At 28.0% G+C, this 22,117-nt stretch overlaps 1 protein-coding gene across 1 annotated transcript; it reads left to right on the top strand.

The window, feature by feature from the left end:
* The first annotated feature begins 19,124 nt into the window (after window positions 1–19,124).
* Window positions 19,125–21,371, top strand: LOC109793632 (putative O-methyltransferase 3). The gene is given in 3 exon segments (XM_083063888.1): window positions 19,125–19,364; window positions 19,366–19,933; window positions 20,847–21,371. Coding segments are annotated over 3 exon segments (1,071 nt in total). The 5' UTR covers window positions 19,125–19,164; the 3' UTR covers window positions 21,150–21,371.
* Window positions 21,372–22,117: the final 746 nt, after the last annotated feature.

The raw sequence follows: 22,117 nt of genomic DNA, 5'->3' as shown, positions 1-22,117 counted from the left end.
AGTGCTACATGGGAATTAGAAAGCAAGATGCGAGAAGCTCATCCATTTCTGTTTTCAGGTAAATTTCGGGGACGAAATTTCTAAAAGGAGGGGAGAATTGTAACACCCAAATCTTTATTATTATTATTTTTGTTAATGGCATTTTCGTAATTTTAATAAAGTTATAGGGATATTTTGGGTTTCGGAACGGGCCGTTCCAAAAGTGGAACGGGCCGTTCCAAATGTTGAAAATGTGAGGTTTTTGTAGTCCCAGAACGGGCCTGGAACGGGCCGTTCTGGTATGGAGAACGGGCCGTTCCGGATGGAGAACGAGCCGTTCTTCTGAGATTGAGAACGGGCCGTTCTGGTTTCAGAACGGGCCGTTCTGGTTTTTTGGGAACGGGCCGTTTCGATTTTGGAACGGGCCGTTCCAGTTACAAATTTTGCCCAGATTTGAAGGATCCGGAACGGGCCGTTCCGAAATCAGTACGGGCCGTTCCGGGTGCGTCAGATTGCCTATAAATAGGGGCAGGGGGGTGAAATTTTTTATACAGAGGAAGAAAGTGAAATTTTAGAGAGAGAAAGAGAAGAGAGAGAGAGAGAGAGAGAGAAAGAAAGAGAAAGAAAGAGAGAGAGAAAGGAAGAGGGAATCCAGAGGAGGAGGCTCTGCCCAAGTTCCAACTCCGCCTATCCAGGTAAGGGGGGAGTGAGAACCTCGCTCAGGGGGTGGGGATAATTGTTGGGTAGTTGTTTGTCGGATTGGCCCCCAATCCCTTGCCGTTGTTCTGTCTGATTTTCTATTTACTCTATTTTGTTCCTTGTTGAGGATGCCGTTGTTCTGTTTGATTTTCTATTTACTTTACTTTGTTGTTTGTTGAAGGTGCCGTTGTTCTGTTTGATTTTCTATTTACTCTACTCTGTTTTTGTTAAAGGTGCCGTTGTTCTGTCCGATTTTCTATTTATTATATTTTGTTCTTTGTTGAAAGTAATAAATGAGTATGAAATTAATGTTAATAATAAATGAGTTTTAATATGAACAAAAATGCTCTCTGTGAATACCTATGCGGATCTTATGAGGAGTATTGATGACATGACCATGTGAAATATGGACAAATGACATGAGACCTAAGAATGGACTATTGAGACAAACTATGATTATGATACTATGACAAATAATGATATGATGTACTAAATGAAATTATGTAATAAGTTAAATGTTGAGTCCATGAGATTATGAATGTATGACATGCATCATATGCATATATTACTCCAGGTGTGCCGCTGAGGCCGCATACCCACGACTAACAAGGTGTACCTTATGGTCACCCACGACTAACAAGGTGTACCTTATGGTCACCAGTGATGTAACCAGGTGTACCTTAGGGTCACCAACGATGAATTGTGAATCTTCCGTATGGCGCCACATGCATGCATTTATGAGTTGAGTCCATGACATCATAAGCATGATAAATGAGTATATATATATGATATTGACTATTTATGTATTGTTTACATGTGACTTATATATGTTGTGTGTGTGTGTGCTATCTAGCAGTTATTTCTGCACCTGAAACTGAGTGAGATGTTTCTCACTCCCTTGTTGTTTTTGTATATGTTTTAAATTGTGTTGCAGATGATCAACATCATGAGGATGTTGGTGATGAGGCTTAAAGGCTTCAATTGGGCATGCTCTGATAGGATGTGACATTGGGGCATAGTTATTTTAGTTTAATATGTTATTGTTTTAATAACTTTAGTTTCTCTTCTTTGTAATTTCTAACGAAGAGATAACGTAGATAAAGTTTATAATTCAAGGAAAATGTATGTTAAGAATTGTAATTTGAACGTTCTTGATAAAAGACCAGAATGAATATCTTTATTTATATTTTATTACATGATTTGGAAAATATAAATTGATTCCTAACCAGGAGGCACTGCCACCTTTACTGGAGTTAATTTATATTTCCTTTATTATTATTTGTATATATATATGATTTCTTGTTTTTCACTAAATTGTATTGAAAATCTTAACTTCTTTTCTTTTATAATTCTTTTACACTGTAGTTATGATTTATGAGTTACGAATGTGAATCTTCTACCTTGTGATATTTGAAATATTTGTCAACTATGAAAGATTTTATTTACCCAAAAAGAATAAAAGAAATATTTTATTGTTACATTTGTTGTATATTAATAATGGGGTAGAGGGTGTCACAATTACAATCTATCTTCTATTTTTTTTTCTTTTATTTATTACAACTAGCACACAATATTTTAATAGGTATCTATGATTACATTAATGTTTCCTCTCTTATATATTTTATTATTTTAATTTTTTATAGGCTTTCGGTTAGTATTTTAGTTTTAGAGATGCAAGATTGATCTCCATTACAATCATTTTTGTTATATTTTCTATTTTGTAAAAAAAAAAATACTGATTGCACTCAAGATAGAAAAGGGAGAAACAACACGAATTAACGTATTAAACATTAACGCATGGCTGCCAGTACCTAATTAACTACACAAAGAGAATGAATAAAAAGAAAAAAAGCAGAGAAATAAGGGACAATAACATGAAACTCAAAACATCAGTAGCAACAAAAGGAATGCCTATCATGTAAACATCATCAAAACGAAACCAAAAATTAGAAGGCAAAAGAAAGAAATGTACAAGGCCATGGTGGCTCGTGCAGTAATGTTATGGTTTGAATGTGGTACGAGGGTGGTGGCTCGCTATTTTTTTTTAATGCTTAAGATGGTGCTCATACGGGTTCAAAACAACAAGCGATGGATTATTGGTATACGAATGAGGCGATAGAAAGAAATGCCAATTATTTTATTTATTACTATTATTTTTTTATGTGTCGTTCTCTCTTTAGTTTGCATGTGGGGAAAAAAAAATCTGAATCCAGAGGTGGGAATTAATAGCTGCTGGTAGGAAGAGGTGTGCGATGCCAAAACAGTGTCAGAGCCAAGTTGAGTTGTTTGCCACAAAAATATTTCTTTTATTTATTTATTTATTTTTATTTTAGTGTTTTATATTATTGTGTTACTTCACCATGCTAGCCTTTCATATGCGGATATGCCAATTATATCCATCAACCCTTAATTAATATTAGATCTTCAAAAGATCGATCTATATTTTAGTTTTTCATGGATCAACTATTTCTCACTTATATGGAAGATGAACGACTATTCAAGCAACAAAAAACAAATCTCGTAATTCTCAAAACAGGTAAGATAATAATTATAAATATTAAAATTTATGAGCTTATTAATGATAATAATGATATGATGTGATTCACATAATTGTAACAAGAAACATGAGATTTTGTGTCTATAATATCATGATATAAATAAAGATGATTAGATATAAGAAAGATAGTTTTTATACTCAATAAATGCTCTAGACTTAGTACAATTTTTTCTAGCCACACAAATCGAGTCAAGAATCCTTGATTTCTTTCTAAACTGGGTGACAAATTTTTATTTACATGTCTTTTCCGATCAAAACATTTTCATGCTTCTTAGTCTTCAAAAAAGTTCTATCCTTTATATTCTCCCTATAAATTTATTTAATCTATTTTTTATATTAAAATGTCATAGGTAGCTTTGACTCATCATATTTTGACATGTTATGAATTTCACATGTTGGGTTATTTAACTGTATCTTTCTACTGGACTTCTTTTTTTTTATTATTATGAAAACCTTTCTATCCAATATATATATATAAAAAGAAAAAGAGAATAAAAAAATATTTACAATGAAGCACTTGAACATATAATAAATGATAATCTTCCCTTTCATTTTCAATTGAATTATAATTTCAACATCTCCCATTATTTGTGTAATATTATGTTGTTTGGTGTTGCACTCCTTGTATTGTTGTGTTGCCTTTTCAATATTATTTGATCTTAATCACATTTATTATTATTGATTGTATTGCTTTGGGAGATATTCCTATTTTGTTTATTTATAATTCAATTATTTGTTATTTTTTGGTTGCTTGACTTTGTTATGAATTATATGCATGATTCAACTATTACACATGATTTTAGACAAATATGTACTATGCTTTAATTGGGAGTAATTTTCATTGTGATAATATATTAATTGTAAATTTCTGTTATTGATGTTATTCATTACTATATTTCAATGGGGTCGGATAGCTGTTATTGACTATTATTGGGAGTGTGGAGAGTGTTTATGCTAAACAAGTATACAATTAAAATTAATTGCATTAAAAAAATTTCCTTCTACTTTTATACCCTAGAATACTTGAATAATAACTGAATGTGATAATTACTATTATTTATTTGATCCTAAAAAAAAAAGAGGACTCATTAAATTCTCTAATGGTCAGATAGTGCGTTAAGTTACATATATCATGTATGTAATTTTTTTTAAGTCAAACCAAAACCTCCTATTTTTTTAGTGATTTTAAAAAAATATATTTATTTATTTATTAATTTTAATCCTATCATGCCATTTTGCTAATGTTGTTCCTTGTTTTCATTTAATGAATTTTAAGTAGTGGATAAAATAAAATATTAGTATTTTTTATATATATTTTGTGTCTACATTTGGGTGTGTGTATAATGATAATTAGTATTTTTTTCATAAAAATAAGTTTAACAAGTGATGAATAATATATTTATTGTCGATTACTAATAAGCATGCAATGTTGATTACCAATTTGATAATATAAAAATAATAATTTATATGTAACTATCTTGTTTTAATTATTAAAAAATTACAATAATAATTATTTTTTATTTATGTTAAATTAAAATTAATGAAGATCATCCACATATATATGTGTCAATAAAATTAGATATAATACATATTGATTTTAAAATTATAGATATTTTTTCTTTCTCATCAATTTATTCATAATATAGTTATTGCATTAATTAGAGATGATCATTTATAAAGATGCGTAATCTGGTACAAAATTTATGACGAGTTATGTGTTATTATTTTGTTTTAAAGAATAAATTGTATCATTTATTATAATTTATTAGTCAATTACTTCTTTAATTGTTAAATTATTATATTTAATATAATATAGTTATGAGTTATTATATTTATTTGAATAATAATAGCTATAATTGAAGAATGCTTTAAGTAAAACATTTGGGTGAAAAATGTTTTAAGGGTCTTCATTAGCATCACTCTTCTTATTAATCAACATAAAATCTTAGTTATTAAGAACACTTTAAGATTGAAGAAAAAGAGAATTTTCTTGATATGAAGAGTATTATAAGGCTGAAGAAAAAGAAAATATCATTGGCATAAAGAACACTTTAAGATCAACATAAACCAAATAAAAATTATTGATCTAAAAAATCTTTTAAAGAGTGTCTTAAGGTTAATATTTAATTTAATAATTATATCGTTGAAACTGAATATATATCAAGAGTTGTTTAGTGCAATAACTCTTGATAGAGTAACTTGATTCTCACCTTGTGTGTATATGAGTCAGGTTCCACTAACATTAGATGTAAGTCTAAAAAGTTGTATAAGATCTTATATTTTTAATAGTTTTTTGTATAATATAAATTTAATTGATCCAACAACTTAAATATAATATTATATTCAAGATAATATATAACAAATTTCACATGATTCCAAAAGTATTTAGAAGTTCATCACATTGCTTTACTTTGACGTATAATATAATATTTAAAATGTGTTTAAATATTAATTTTTGGATAATATATCTAGAAAAGTTCAAATCATGTGAAATTTGATATATATGATCTTGAGTATAATATCACATAATTCAACAGTTGAATAAGTTAAATTTGCATTATACAAAAAAGTTATTGATATAAGATTTGAAGTAAACTTTTAGACTTATATTTGGTGTCAATCAGATATTAACTCTCTCTCTCTCATATATATATATATATATATATATATATATATATATATATATATATATATATATATATATATAAAGAGGGATCAAATGACTCTAATAGTAAGTCCTAATTAATAAAGTTACTTTATTCAATAACGTATTCTATATTATTAGCATTAGTGGCAATTGTTGTGACAGTGGTAATATTATACCATTATTGTGTACCACCACCACTATCATTGTCACTGATGGTGCTGATAGTGAAGGTATAATGATAGTATTAATAATGGTGACAATCATAATAGTGATGGTCACAATGGTAACAATTCTAACACTGAGAACATACCATAATTGTCATTATTACCATTACAATCATGTAATTGATTGTAGAAACCATAACAACAACAATATGCATCGTGTGGTAATAATGGTGGTGATTGATACGCATTTGACAAATATACCAATTATCGTAAGTAGTAAATTGGATAGAACTTCAAGTTATCGAATTCATAAGGATTTGAGTTATAATTAATAAAATTTTGGTACTAAACAGATGATTCAATGAAAATTTAGAATTGTTCAACAAGAAATATAAAATTTAGTGAAAATAAAATAAAGCAAAAAAAAATAACGAGTTTGAATTTATAATGAGAACAGTTAGAGATTGATTCACTAATATTCCTCATGTAAATCCTCTTAAATTTTCATTCAATGTTGAAATTATACAATTAATTCAATAATCCACAATTATAGTTAATCCTAATTCATTAAGTGATAAATTATAGGTTGTTTAAAAAAAAATTCAATCCCTTAGTAATTTTTGTTAAACAACCTACATTAAGGTCATGAATTAAAGTCAATTGATAAGGTTTATCCTATTCCTAATAATAAATGTTATCAACATTTTCTAGCATAGTTAGTAGACTGAACGGAGCGTTCCCAGATTAGAACGGTCATTTCAAACTACTAAAACAAAGGTGATTTAGTAGCCCAGAACGGGCTGTTCCAAACTACTAAATAGGCCTGTGAATCTTGGACTGGAATGGGCCGTTCTAAAGTGGTCATTGTGAGTTAAATTCAACTCTAGAACGGGCCGTTCCGAGAACGGCCGTTCTAGACGTGCCAGAACGGGCCGTTCCAATTTCAGAACGGGCCGTTCTGCATGTGAATTTTACACATGATGAAAGAGCCTAGAACGGGCCGTTTTGGATTTGGAATGGGCTGTTTTGGCCAGTTCAGACTTCTATAAATAAAGGTTGTGAGCAATTGAGGAAAATGGAGGTTTTAGAGAGAAGTTCTAGAGAGAAGGACTCTGGACTAGAAAGCTGTTTTTGGAGAGTTGAAGTTCAAGAGTCAAGTTTTGGAGGATATTTCTTCTTCTTCTTCTTCCTTTCAGATTCTTGGCTTTTAAAGCCAATCTTCAGGTAAGGAAAGCTAGATTGTAAAGTTGTTGGTTGTATGTGAGTTGAGAACTTATTTGGGTGCTTAGGTTGATTAGTATTGTTTGGGTGTGTAAGTTGGCATGATACATGGGATGTAAATGAGATGCATGTTGTAGTTAAGTTGTGAAGTTGTTTACAAGTGTGTGTTGATCTATGATATTGTTGAAGCTAGTTGAAATTAAGTTGATAAGCTTGCTATATGTTATGTGTGGACATGTTTATGTTGTGAAATATGATGAGATGTTATTAGTAGACTATGTTGTCAAGTTGTTAGAGGAGAGTTGTATGTTGCTATAAAGTTGTATGTTGTGCCATGTGTTGAAAAGATATTATTTTATGATGATTGAGTTGTAAATTATGAGTTGAGCTAATAAGATGTTGAGTTGATTGTGTTGTTTAAAGTTGAAATGAGATGTTGTGTTGTTAAAATGTGTTGTTAAACAACGTTGATGAGTTGATGTGCTGATATACCACGTTGTTTAAGTTGAAAGTTGATTGAGATGATGAGTTGAAAGTTGTGTTGTTTAAGTTGAAAGTTGATTGAGATGATGAGTTGAAAGTTGTGTGTTGTTTAAGTTGTTAAGCTGAACTGTTCTGTTGAGTTGTAAGTTGATTCAGTTGTGATGATAAGTTGTTGATCACTAGGACTAGAGGAGATGTTTTCAAAGTTGCTCATCCCATTGTGCGGATTGAGATAATTGTGGTGCTCTGAGAGCCCAATTTGTTGAAAACCCTCCTTGGGAAGTTATCCCTTGAAGTGGATGTTGTGTTGTTATCCTCTAGGACTTAGTTGGTCCCGTGTGTGGGCAAGATCGAGGCACACGTGTACAAAGCGACCACGGTATAGGGGCAAGGTCAAGCTATACCGATTATAAAGCGACCACAGTATAGGGGCAAGGTCAAGCTATACCGATTATAAAGCGACCACGGTATAGGGGCAAGGTCGAGCTATACCGATTACAAAGCAACCACGGTATAGGGGCAAAGGCCGAGCTATACCGATTACAAGCGGCCAATTTGAGTAAAGTACGAAGTCGGGAACTTAGTTCCTAACCGAGTACTATACTTCCTTGTTTAAGTGGCAAAGTCTGAGAAACCATTATCGTGTTGTGGATTGATATCCAAATTTGCTGTGTTGTCAGTTAGGTAGGACCTAGCCACTTAGACTATTCACCACGTTGTAAGAGATCTCCGAGTTGAAATGCGTGACGACGCATAAGTTGTTGATGAGTTGATTTGATGTTGATATGAGTTGTATATTTGTTGTTGTGTTGTTAAGCTGTGATTGTGTTGTATGTTGACCTTGTTGAGGATGATGATAGTGTTGTTATGTTGTAAGTTGCTTTTAAACATGTGTTGTTGAGAGATGTGTAATACATGTGTTAGTTGTTGTTATGATGAATATGGTAACTATTCCAATGGTTTGTACAGTAGTTGCATTGAAGTGTTGATATGTGGAACCAAGTTGAAATGACGTTAAGATGTATAGCATATATGTTGTTTGTCTCAGGTGTCGAATGTGAAGATAATTATATAGTTGTTATGTTGCATATTAAATTATTATGAGTTGTTTATTGTCTCTAGCTTACCCTTGCATGTTTTCATGTGGCTTGGACTGCGATGATCATACGTTGTATGGGAGCAGGGCAGGAATAGACTGGAGATAGCTGCTATAGGCCACAGGAGGTGCTTGGAGATGGATTTTTTTGTAGGCTACCTTATAGTAGCATATTTTGTTGTATATAATTGGTTGTCATTGGTTGCTTGATTAGCAACTTGTGTTGTAAATATTTTATTATACTATTTTAGCATATATATTTCAGTAGTGTGTAGTGTTGATTCGTAGTGTGACGGCCATGGCGGGTCGTTACACATTTTTTCTAAGTAGTAATTTTAAAAGTATTTTTCAATCTCAATTAAAAATTATAAAATCATGTAGAGATTGATCAAGTCACAACAAGCATTGAACATAAGAATAAATGATTAATTGAATAAATAATTTATTAAATGAAAAAACACTGAGAATTTACATAGGTACAGTAGCTATTTCAATCTCTAACAGTATAAAACTTAATCACTCATAGTTAAGAATTACACAAGAGAAGAGGAATCTTTCATCAACTTGTGATTACAAGAACACTCTAATCTCTAAAATTATGTTAAAAAAAGTATTGATACAAAGACCTCCTAGAGACTCTATTTTATAACATTTTCTAATAGGTTTTTAGGTCAAATATGCTCACCCAAAGCGTCGATGTAGCTCGTTCTAAGCGAGCTTATGTGATCCTCCAGGTGTACTCTTTGTCTTAACTTGCTTAAAGCACTTTTGTTGTAGCTCTGAGCGAATTTTGCTCACTCATAGCACTCATACATCTTGCTTTGAGTAAGCTTGTTTAATTCTTCAAGGTTCTTACTGATTTCATTCGCTCAAAGCAAGTTTATAGGTGCTCTAAAAGAATTTCACTCACTTCGAGTGAGTAGTCTTCAAGTTTATAGGCTCTCTCTAGGTGTTTCTTTATAACTTAGTTCACTCAGAGCGAATTGTTGAACACTTTAAATGAATTTGCTCTGATTAGAGTGTGTCTAGTTAGTCTTTTGAGTGATGGTTACCCTTCTTGTAGATTCTAAATTATTTTCTTCCTATGTTATATCTCAACAAAGAAAAATATAAAAATATTTAATATTTAAACAATTAAAAAATAATTTTAACTCTTAACTAAGTATTTTGTGATAAAAAAAATTAGAAACATAAAATATATTAATAATATATAATTAACTAAATTAAATAAAAATTATATACATATTTAACAATTATCTATAATACAACCACTACTACGTCTTTTAATCTTAACCTTTCATTTGAATTAAAGGTTTAAATTAAATTCTTCATTCTCATTTTCTCTTTTAAAAATCTATTCTAATAAGTTAGTCCAAATATTTATGTAATTGCAATTCCATCAGAAAAAAATTAAGCAAGTTCGTTTTAGTATTATATTTCATGATGAGAGGAAACTTTATTATCATGATAAGATGAAGTAAACTAATTAGTTCAATAGTTATTATATATTAATAATTGAGGATCTTTCAATGGCCATTTTTTTTTTTTTTTTATAATTGGAGAGATGATACTCATTTTCTTGTTTGAAAGCTAATGAGTATTGACGAGGTGTCTTACTGTGAAACGTTTTTTATTTTATTTTTTTATGATGAAAATATTTATATTATTAGTAATAATTTAATAAATTTAGAATTTAGAGTTTTAGACATAATCTAAAATCAATTTTCTTTCTATATTATATCTCAACAAAGAAAAATATTATTTAAATATTTAATATTTAATATTTAATATTTTTCTTTATTGAGATATAATATAGAAAGAAAATTAATTTTAAATTATGTCCTAAACTCTAAATCCTAAACTTATTAAATTATTACTAATAATATAAATATTTTCATCATAAATAATTAAATAGTTATTATTTAAATAATTAAATATTTTAATTTTTAAATAATTAAAAATATTTAATATTTAAATAATTAAATTCTAAATTTTAAATTTTAAACCTTAATAATTTAATAAGTATAGTAAAGCCTAAATCTTAAATCCTATATAATTAAAAAGTTATTGATAAGCATTATACAAATTAAAAATATTATCATTCATAAAGTGACTTTTAACTAAGTTCACAATGAAGTCATTTCCTATTATATTAGGGTTGGATTCTGTGTTTGAGCGAATCTGTAATCGATGACTATTTATTTAAATATCATTACGTGGTATGATGTTCTTTGCCGACATTGATATAGATTTGGAATGATGATCATGGTCATCATTATCATTTCCATTATATTAATGTGATAAATTGTTTTATCTATTTTTCCTCGTGCTAAATGGATTTGTGGGAGAACAATCTCCAAAAGAAGATTAGTAAGATACCGATAATAAATTAGAAAAATTAGTTCCCATTTCACAACTAATACCACTAAAAAGAAAAAAAAAGGTTTCAAACATTGACTGATTTGAATTAGAAGACACGTCATGAAATATTGTAGAATTAACTAATGTATTTAACAAACTTGTTCAGTCGAAGTTGCATGATTGTTGTGTGTTATTTTGTTTGTGTAGGAGGAATGTATCATGTAATTTTGTTTGTAAGAGATACTTGATAGTTGATACAGGCGAGGGTATGAATGTTTTTTTCCCTATTTTTCCAGCAATACTTCGTATTTGATACTTTTACCTTTATTAAAAAATTTTCAACTAATTATATTTTATAATTACTTATTCAATTCTGTACCTGGTATTTTCATTTATTTGTGTACAATGGTAACAACAAAGCCTTTTATCTAAAATTTAGTGCACAGTGCTAAAACCTCGCAGTGCTAGGCTTACCCTTATTATTATTGTTGTTTAATATAACATGAATTGCCATTTTTTCCCCTTAGTTTATAAGAGAAGATCTAAAAAGCAATTAAAAGAAGTGTTGAAAAGCAAATAGAAAAAATTAAAACACATAATTATATATTAATTAGAAAGTGTTTCGTTCATTGCACAATATACTTTTAAATTTAGGTAAGATTTAATATATATATATATATATATATATATATATATATATATATTATTGTTAAATAATGATAAAATCACATGTTCTAAAAATAAATTAAATATAATAATAAATGTCTTTATTATTAAAATGTGATTTTATTTTTAAATAATACATGCTTTTAAATATAAAGAGAGTAAATAATGAAATTAAATTATGTTAAATAACTATTAATTTAATATAGTTTGATAAAAAAATATTCAAAATTTATAAAATATATAGACGTTATTTTTTAACATATATGATATATAAGTGAAGATTAAGTACATTTAAAGAACAATATTTGAATAAATAAAAAATAAATATATACTTTTTGTCATTATATAAAAGTTCTATACAATCAATCAATTAATTAAAAATTATTTTTATATAATTTTTAAAAATAATTATCATAATCAACAAACTGATTATATGCTAATTTATGATCTAATGACTACGTAAAACACGTTCACACCGCTAATACATAATATTATTTATAAGTATAATTTACACACATCACGTTTATAAAAATTTAAATTCTCAACTAGTTAGAAATTATAGTTAATATATCTTTTAAGATAATTATTATGTACATCAATCTGTGATTAGACGATGACATAAAACTATTTATACTATTAATACGTAGATTGCTTTCTCATTATTTATTTGTAAAAATTAAGTTTATAAGTTTTTTACGAAGAAAAGAAAAAGAATAAATTTGAGAACACCCAATATGATGCATGTTCTCGCCTCTCGGGCCTTACACTACTTTTTCCCGTTCCTCTATAATCAATTCATTTTATGTACATATTTTGATATAAAATTCATTATTACAATTATTTTTAGCATTAATTACGTTCAGTAATTTTAAATTGATTTTAGATTATGCGCTAATATGATCATATTCATGCATTCGGTGTTCATTTTCACACTTTAATTAAGTTCGTTGGTCGTTAGTGGTCACTGTTTAACAACTATTGAAGCAAAGACGGAATAGCAAAACAGTACGTAATATATAAAGAACGAAAAGGTAGGTTTTAAATTTGAGTAAGTGCTGATAAATACGAAGTAGATGGAATAAAGAAAATGAAGACAGAGAAAGATCAAGATCAAGTTGCAAAAAGGTGGATGGTGATGATAACTATTCTTTATGCAGCCAAGTTGCAAAAAAAAAAAAATTGTTTTCTATTATGTTTTTTTCTTTTTTTTCTGAATAATCATCGCTTCATGTTCTATAAATTTTATTTTTACAATAATTGCATTACAGTTAAAATATGACATATATGATGCATTCTACCTGTCAACTCTATTACTTTTTATTCTTCTAAACTCTAAAACCTAAATCTCAACTTTATTAGCTAACAATCATACCCTAAATCTCAACTCTGTTATATATAGTATCTAACAAGCATGCATAGCTCTTTGAAGTTTGAAGTTATTTGATGAGATGTTTAGCAGCAAAAATTGAAAAACTGAAATGATTACTTCTAGCGATTAGCCATCAAATCACTATTACAATTTTTTTTATTACATGTAATTTTTTTTGTAAATTTTTATGAAAAATTCGCAGAAAATATTGTTCCTACAAAGTAACTTATGGAAAGTCTTTCGAGATTTCTTAGATAAATTCTTTGTCTAATTGTGTTACCATCGTTTACAGACTGGGCTGTAAAGATTCTTTGTATAACACTACAAAAATTGTAAATGTTTGGTCCTGGGTCGATCAAATTAGTTTTGACCTGGTCAGGAAAAGTTTGTTTGAATGATTCCCAACAAGTTCTAGCTATATATCTCCAAGATAAGTTTCTGCTCGGACAATCATATCTTGACTATTGGAAACATGGTTTTCATGATGAATCCTATAATCTCTTATAACAGCTGAAGTCCACTGTTCTATGTAATTAGGTAAGAGTTGGGGGTCAACACTTCCTATGTTTAAGAGAAGAGATGGCATAATGAAATTGGGTTTAGGTTTGCAGATTATGATGACATAGTTGAACATAATCTCGAAGAAGAAGAAAAACCCCCTATAAATTCTTTTATGAATTTATGGACAGGATATTCTTATATTTCGGATTACACTCAAAACAAAGAAGAGAGTTCCTTAGGAAAAAGCCGACTCTCAAAAAAATTGCTCCTTGCAGTAGAAAAATGGGAAAAACAAAAGGAAGTTGTTTCTCAAAGTTACAAAAATGAAATCTCTGATTCTGAAGATGATTTTATTTTTAGACAAAGACTTTTCTCACAACTTAGTAAAGAATGTGAAGAAGAACAAATTATCCTCAAAAAAATTGAAGAAGATTCTGATCTAGAAAACTGGTTGAAAAATGATAAGAATTTCAAAAATAAATTAATTTTTGAAAAAGAAGAAACTAATTCTGTAATTTCTGAACCAGTTTCCGAAATCCAATCTTACAAATTCCTATATCCTAACGAAAATGTAGGTTTTAAATTTGAGTAAGTGCTGATAAATACGAAGTAGATGGAATAAAGAAAATGAAGACAGAGAAAGATCAAGATCAAGTTGCAAAAAGATGGATGGTGATGATAACTATTCTTTATGCAGCCAAGTTGCAAAAAAAAAAAAATTGTTTTCTATTATGTTTTTTTCTTTTTTTTTGAATAATAATCGCTTCATGTTCTATAAATTTTATTTTTACAATAATTGCATTACAGTTAAAATATGACATATATGATGCATTCTACCTGTCAACTCTATTACTTTTTATTCTTCTAAACTCTAAAACCTAAATCTCAACTTTATTAGCTAACAATCATACCCTAAATCTCAACTCTGTTATATATAGTATCTAACAAGCATGCATGGCTCTTTGAAGTTTGAAGTTATTTGATGAGATGTTTAGCAGCAAAAATTTAAAAACTGAAATGATTACTTCTAGCGATTAATTAGCCATCAAATCACTTATAATTTTTTTTATTACATATAATTTTTTCCGTAAATTTTTATGAAAAATTCGCAAAAAATATTATTTCTACAAATTTTTTTACCGAATTTTATATAATATTTTCATAAATAATATAATTTTATGAATTTTAAAATTCGTAAGAAATTTTTTTGCGAAGAAAATTTACAGGAAACAGGAAAGTTGCCTGCGAACTTTTTTGCAAGAAATTCTGTATTAATATTTTTTACAAAAAAATTAAAAAAATACTATAAATTCTATCAATAATTCTTTAAATTTTAAATACTCACAGTGAATTCATCCGAAGCATTTGTTTCCATGCCTCTAACATGTGACATATAATTTTTTTAAATTCTAAGATTGTAAATTATAAGCCTAACACTTAACCATACAAATTAACTTGTAAGGTAAGTGTTGCCTCAACTTATATACTCTTTAATTATTTTATTTTATTTCTTTGATGTTTTTTTTAAAATATTAAATTTATAAATTTAAATATTTTTTTATTTTTCCTAAGGATAAAAATTTGCAGGAAAAATCCCAAGAAAAGTTACCTGCAAAATTTTTCTATCACTTAGTAAATATTACTTATGAATTTATTTTTGCAAGAAAATTTGCAATAAATAAAATAAAATTCTTACAATATTTTCTGTAAATTTTTACCATGGAAAATTTTACATTAAAAATGTAGTAAAATTTGTAAAAAATATCTGTAAATTATTTTTCACAAATAAATTCGTAAAAAATTTCTGCGAATAATTTTTTGCAGAAAAATTTGCAAAAAAAATTTATGTGAATATTTTTTTAAAAAAATTTGCAAAAAATTTCTATAAATATTTTTTTTTCAGGAAAATAACACTTTATTAATCCAGGATATTTCCACTACTGTTTATATGCACATGAACTGATGCGAGTTTTGATTTTTTTTTATTATTTTATTATTATGCGAGTTTGAATTGTCTACAACCACTTGTTAAATTTCTACAAGAAACAAATCCACCTTTTATAACCAACTACAATTATACCAACTTCAATTATGTCCACTTTTATATTCTAACCTTTTATAACCATTATGAGCTGAATAAGTTTTTTAAGAAAAATGGGAAAATGCTCTCATTGCGATCAGTTTGATGCGTCTCTTCCACTCATCCCTTTTTCAATACGTCTTCCACTCATCCTATTTGTTTATGAAAAAGTAACTTATCACGTGAATCACGAAAAGAAAATGCATATCTTAAAACGAAAATGATCTATCCTTCGAAAGTATTATCCAAAAAATATTTCGACACAATATATTAATTAATAATTTAAATATAATAAAATTTGTATTATATATTCAGATAATATTTCGATTGCAACTTTGGGAAGATTTAATAACGCTCATTTTAAAGAGATTATTCATTGAACCTTTGCAAATATGAATTTTAAGTAGCATGCGTGAATTAGTTGGTATAGATAATTTTAGTTCAGCAGTAGAGGTTGATCCACGCTTAAGTAAGGTCAGGGATTCGAATTCTGTCTTGTATATGCAGCCGCGTTAAATCTTGGGGTCAACTATCCCACCCTTTTGAGATGCCTCCAATGTAGCGAGAAGATTAGTCACTGCTAACGAGATAGATACTCCAGGAACGAAAAAAAAAATATGAAAATAACCGTGAAGGGTAACAACCGACAATAATTTGATTGTGAATCCCTAGAAGTAGAAGCTAAGAAGGAAGCAAATAAATGCATAGTAACTACACATACCAACCACTAAATAAATGTATTTATGATCTCTTTACCACCAAACATTTCAGTGACTACACAGTAACACACATACCAACCCGCAAATAAATGTATGGTTTCTTTACCTGGAAATGGATCCGGAGTAATTTTATACATTTAAACCATTGGATTTGTAATAGTAGATCAGATTGTGACACGTGTACATTTAAGTTAAAATATATTTTGTACACGTGTCACAATCTGATCTATTATTACAAATCCAACGATTGAGATGTGTTAAGTTACCATAACTTTGATATCTCAAAGTCAGAAGATCCGGATCCTTCTTTACCCTGCCAGAGATGAATTAAAGGAAGAGTTATGCTACAGCGTACGGTTGTTCGAATCGTTAAAATATTAATGTTTTTTAATAAATTTATTATAAAATAATTATTTAATTTAATATTTTATAGTTTAAATTATTATTTTAATTATTCGGAAAGAATTTCAGCATACATATGGCTGAATCATTTTTCTTAAAGGAAGGCAAGGTAAATGGATCTAATGATAAAAAGACAGTGTTGCAAAGAGAAAGGATGAGATTTGAGTGAGATTTATGTGAGACACGTATGAACAGTAATTATGTATGTACAATAATTACTTTTAAAAATAGGAAACTTTAGCAAATTATGTTTAAAGATATTAATGTTTCTCTCTCTTATTTATAACTATATGTGATTATTTTTAGTATATTATATTTGAATATACAATACTATATTCCATTATGATATCTCATATTTGTATATGGACACTATATTCTAATATATTATCTAGATAAAAAAAAAAGGCATATTAATGCATCAAAAGTTAAAATAGTAATTTTATATATCGTTTATTTTTACATAAAATTCTAACTTAAAAAAAAATACAATTTTAAAATATTAATTAAACTCTATTGCTAATCTAATTTTACTATACCAATCAACTATAAATTTCACTTTATTCCACTATTTTCTACATAGATCCTATCAAATTAACCCTTACCTATTCCTTTCTATTCCATCCAATTTCTCCCCCTCTACCAAGTTGGGGTTAATGTTAATGCATGGGATTTTTTAAAAATCAAAATCTTTTGAAGCTGAAAAATAAAATTATATATATATATATATATATATATATATATATATATATATAAAGAGAGAGAGAAGGGATTCACTTATTTCAAGAGTAAGTCTATCTAAATTTACTTAGTTTAATAATTTATGTTATACATCAAATTTCAACAATTCAACCATTGAATTAAAAAAAAATTTAATGCATAGATCAACTTTGCAAAGTTTTTAAAAAATTAAAAATTATTTGATACTTCATTTCATTAATTCAAATCAATGTATAAAATATTTTTATGATTATTCATCAATTTGAATTAATAAAATAGAGTATCAAATAGTTTTTAACTTTTTTTAGAATTTGTAAACTTAATCTATGCAATAATTTTTAATTTAATTGTTAAAATTTTAAAATTTAATTTAAAAACATAATAATTATTGAGTGAAGTAAGTCTAAGTAAACTTACTCTTTGATAAGGATGACAATGAGACCCCATGAGGGCAGATAGTAAGGTACTCGTACTCGCTCCATTAGTTAAAAATCTATCCTCTTACCTACCCCATACTCATGCGGATATCTAAAGCGGGTACTCGTGAATTTTATAAATATCCATGACTATTCATGAATACTTGTGAATTTTTTAAAATAAAAAATATATTATAAATGATTTTAAGTTTATATTTGATGTTAACTATATTGAAATATTAAAGATAAATAATTAATATTAATTTTTGAACTTGTAATTAATGATAATTTTTTAAATATTAAAAATAATATAAAAAATATAAGATAAAAATATTAATGTTTAAGTAATATTATTTAGTAGGTATTTACGAGTATGGATACTACCAAACTCATCATTGTCCTGTTTATTAACAGGAAAAAAATACTCGTATCCATTACCCACAAGTATTCATTTAGGCTATCCATTTATTATCCTTGATAGATTTTATCCTCGGATATTCATAGGTATGGATAATTTTGTTATCATCCCTACTCTTAGAGTAAATGGATTCACTTACTCCAAGAATAATTCATGTTCTACGTTAAATTAAAAGTTATTAATACATAGATGAAATTTATAAATTTTTAAAAAATTAAAAATTATTTAATACTTCATTTATTAATTTAAATTGACAGATAATCATTAAAAAAATATTTTATATATTAAATAGAATTTATATAATAAAAATTATATAATTTTTAAATTTTAAAAAAATTATAAACTTAATCTATACATTATTAAAAACTTTTAATTTAATAGTTGAATAATAAAAGTTTGATATGAAATATAAATTCTTAAATTAGCTTTATCTTAAAATAAGTTTATAAATATTTTTCTCCTTTCGGTACAATAGGATCTTTTCGAAATTAAAATTATGACGACCAATTAATGAGCGAAGCGATAACATCTCCGTGTGAACAGTTTTACCGGATGTTTTTGTCGTACTATGGAGTATAAGTCGCTGGTTAGATCTGCATGTTTATAAATAGACCCAAATAATGTGAGGTTTCATACACCGAATCTAACAAGTAGTTTAGGCAGCAAATTATGGCATCCCATGACGAAGACCACGCTGCCAAACTACTTAGAGCTCAAACCCACATATGGAATCACGTTTTAAGCTTCATAAAATCCATGTCCCTTAAATGTGCGGTTGACTTGGGCATACCAGATATCATACACAACTATGGTCAACCCATGCCACTCTCAAACCTCATTGCTTCACTACCAATCCACCCATCCTCACTTCATCCATCGCTTGATGCGAATCATGATCCATTCTGGCTTCTTCTCCCAACATATTGATGCCACGGAGAATGAGCTACAAGTAAAGTATGCACTCACTGATGCATCCATACTACTGCTTAAGAACCATGAAATGAGTGTCACACCCTTCTTGCTTGCCATGCTTGATCCAATTTTGACACATCCATGGAATCATTTTTCAAATTGGTTCAAAAATGGTGATAAAACTCCATTTGATCTGGTACATGGGATGTCGTTTTGGGACTATGCTGGAAGTGATCCGAAATTGAATAAATCATTCAATGATGCCATGGCAAGTGACGCTCGATTAGTCGCTAATTTGGTGATTGAGAAGTGTAAGGGGGTCTTCAAGGGATTGGAGTCATTGGTTGATGTTGGGGGAGGCACAGGGACCATGGCAAAGGGCATTGCAGAATCCTTCCCTCAGTTGGAATGCATAGTATTTGATCTCCCACATGTTGTTTCTGGTTTGCAAGGAAGTGACAACCTTAAATATGTTGGAGGGGACATGTTTGAGGCCATTCCTCCAGCCGATTCCGTTTTGTTGAAGGTAAAATGTTATTGTCACAATTCATATATAGTACAATGTTACATTAATTCTTACCATACCTTTAACATGGTTCATACTTGACTGATGTCAAATCCTGTGAATTAAATAAAAACAATTGATCAATCAGAAAAGAAGGAATGATATTGAATATGTTTATACAAAAATTTAATATTTTTGAGAATTTCTTTATTGAAAAATACTTTTTATTTTCAATAAAGAAGTTTAAAAAAATACTTATAAGTCACATCTAAACAAATGAAATAACATGTATAATATTTATGTATATAGAGGAAGGATCTGTTTACTTCAAGAGTAAGTTTATATAAACCTATTTTATTCAATAAATCATGTTTTACATCAAATTTTAACAATCTAACCGTTGAATTTAAAGTTCTTAATATATAAATCAAATTTGTATTAATTCAATAATACTCATATTTTACATCAAATTTTAACGATCTAATCGTTGACTTTAAAGTTTTTAATATATAAATCAAATCTGTAAATTTTTAAAATATCTGAAAATTATTTGATACTTTGTTTCATTAATTCAAATTGATGAGTAATCATAAAATTATTTTATGTGTTGATTTGCATTAATGAAACGAAGTATCAAATGATTTTTTAAGTCTTTTTAAATTTTGTAGACTTAATTTATGTATTAATTAAGAAATTTAAATTCAATAATTAGATCGTTAAAATTTGATGTAAAACATGAGTTATTAAGCATAATAAATTTATTCTTGAAATAAACAGATCCCTTGTTATATAGATATTACTATGCTAACACTAATTCACCTAGTTGCATATATGGTTATTTGACTGGTAAAATCCCTTCAAATTAATAAAGTATTGACTTACTTCGTTTCCTTTTTGATGATCCTAATCATTGTTACCTTAAATGACAAAGTAGTGGATATTGCATGACTGGAATGATGAGGAGTGTGTGAACATATTGAAGAAATGCAAGAAGGCAATAACAAGGAAAGGCAAGGAAGGGAAGGTGATTATCATAGACATGGTGTTGGAGAACGAAAAGAGAAATGAAGAATCAGTTGAAACACAAATCCTTTTTGATATGTTGATGATGGGATTGGTCACTGGAAAAGAGAGAAACAAGAAAGAATGGATTAAGTTGATTTCCTCTGCTGGTTATAGCAACTACAAGATAACTCCAGTTTTAGGGTTAAGGTCTCTCATTGAGATCTATCCATAGTAAGTGAATAATGGGCCCAGTACTATGTATCATTCATATGTAAAATATGAAGGGCTATAATTTTTCAGTTTCATGAGTGAATGTTGGATATGTAACAATAACAATTAATGTCTAGACTAAGGCATAATGAGGATAAGTATAGTAGTTGGTCACTCGTCAACGTGTTGCATGATACAAGACATTTGAGTATTTTAAGTAATAAAAGTGTTTGATTTAATTATAGATTATTGATTGATAGAACAATATGAAGCTTTTTTATTCCTAGGGCATATATAAGATCCTTATGTTTTTGTGAGGATGGTTTGGTAACTTCCTCAGTGAAGGAGAAGAATTCCTAATTAATATGTTGAGTTGGGATAGTCGGCCATAGATGTCGAGTCTTTGGCGTGGATAAAATCAAAGCTGGCCTTGTGATTTTTTCGAGGAAAACGTGTATATATATGTTATAAACATTAAGGTTTTGGTGGTTTAGAAAAAAAAATAAAAAATATATATAATATAATATAATATAAAATGAGAACTTTTTAAGATGTGTTGTTGCATAAAAAAGTGAAAGAAAAAAACTTATAATTATTAGTAATATAAAGGGAAAAAATTTTGTAACAACTTTTTCTTTGCAGAAGTCACAATTTCCTTCCCTCTAAAATTCCGTCAAAACTTATATATATATATTATTTATCGAAATAAAATAAACTCACACAAAATATATGATATAAAAAATATCAAAATTAAAGAAAAATTAATAAAATAAACTGCTACTAATACAAATTAAAAAGTGTATAAAAATATCAAAATGAAAAGAAAAGAATCAATATATATCAAAATAAATGAAAATAATTGGATTAAAACATTTTAATAATTTTATTTTAAATGTTATTGGATGCGAAAAGATGACATTAAGGAGAATAAAAAAGGAAAAAAAAAACAAATCAATAGACTGGTTCATCAAAATTTAAAGTATTGATTTA

The sequence above is a fragment of the Cajanus cajan genome, chromosome 9 (assembly GCF_000230855.2).
Source record: "Cajanus cajan strain Asha chromosome 9, NIPB_CcT2T_4, whole genome shotgun sequence".
In the NCBI taxonomy this organism is placed as follows: Eukaryota; Viridiplantae; Streptophyta; class Magnoliopsida; order Fabales; family Fabaceae; genus Cajanus; species Cajanus cajan.
Note: the sequence above shows the minus strand (reverse complement) of the source record. Positions and strands in the feature narration are given on the sequence as shown.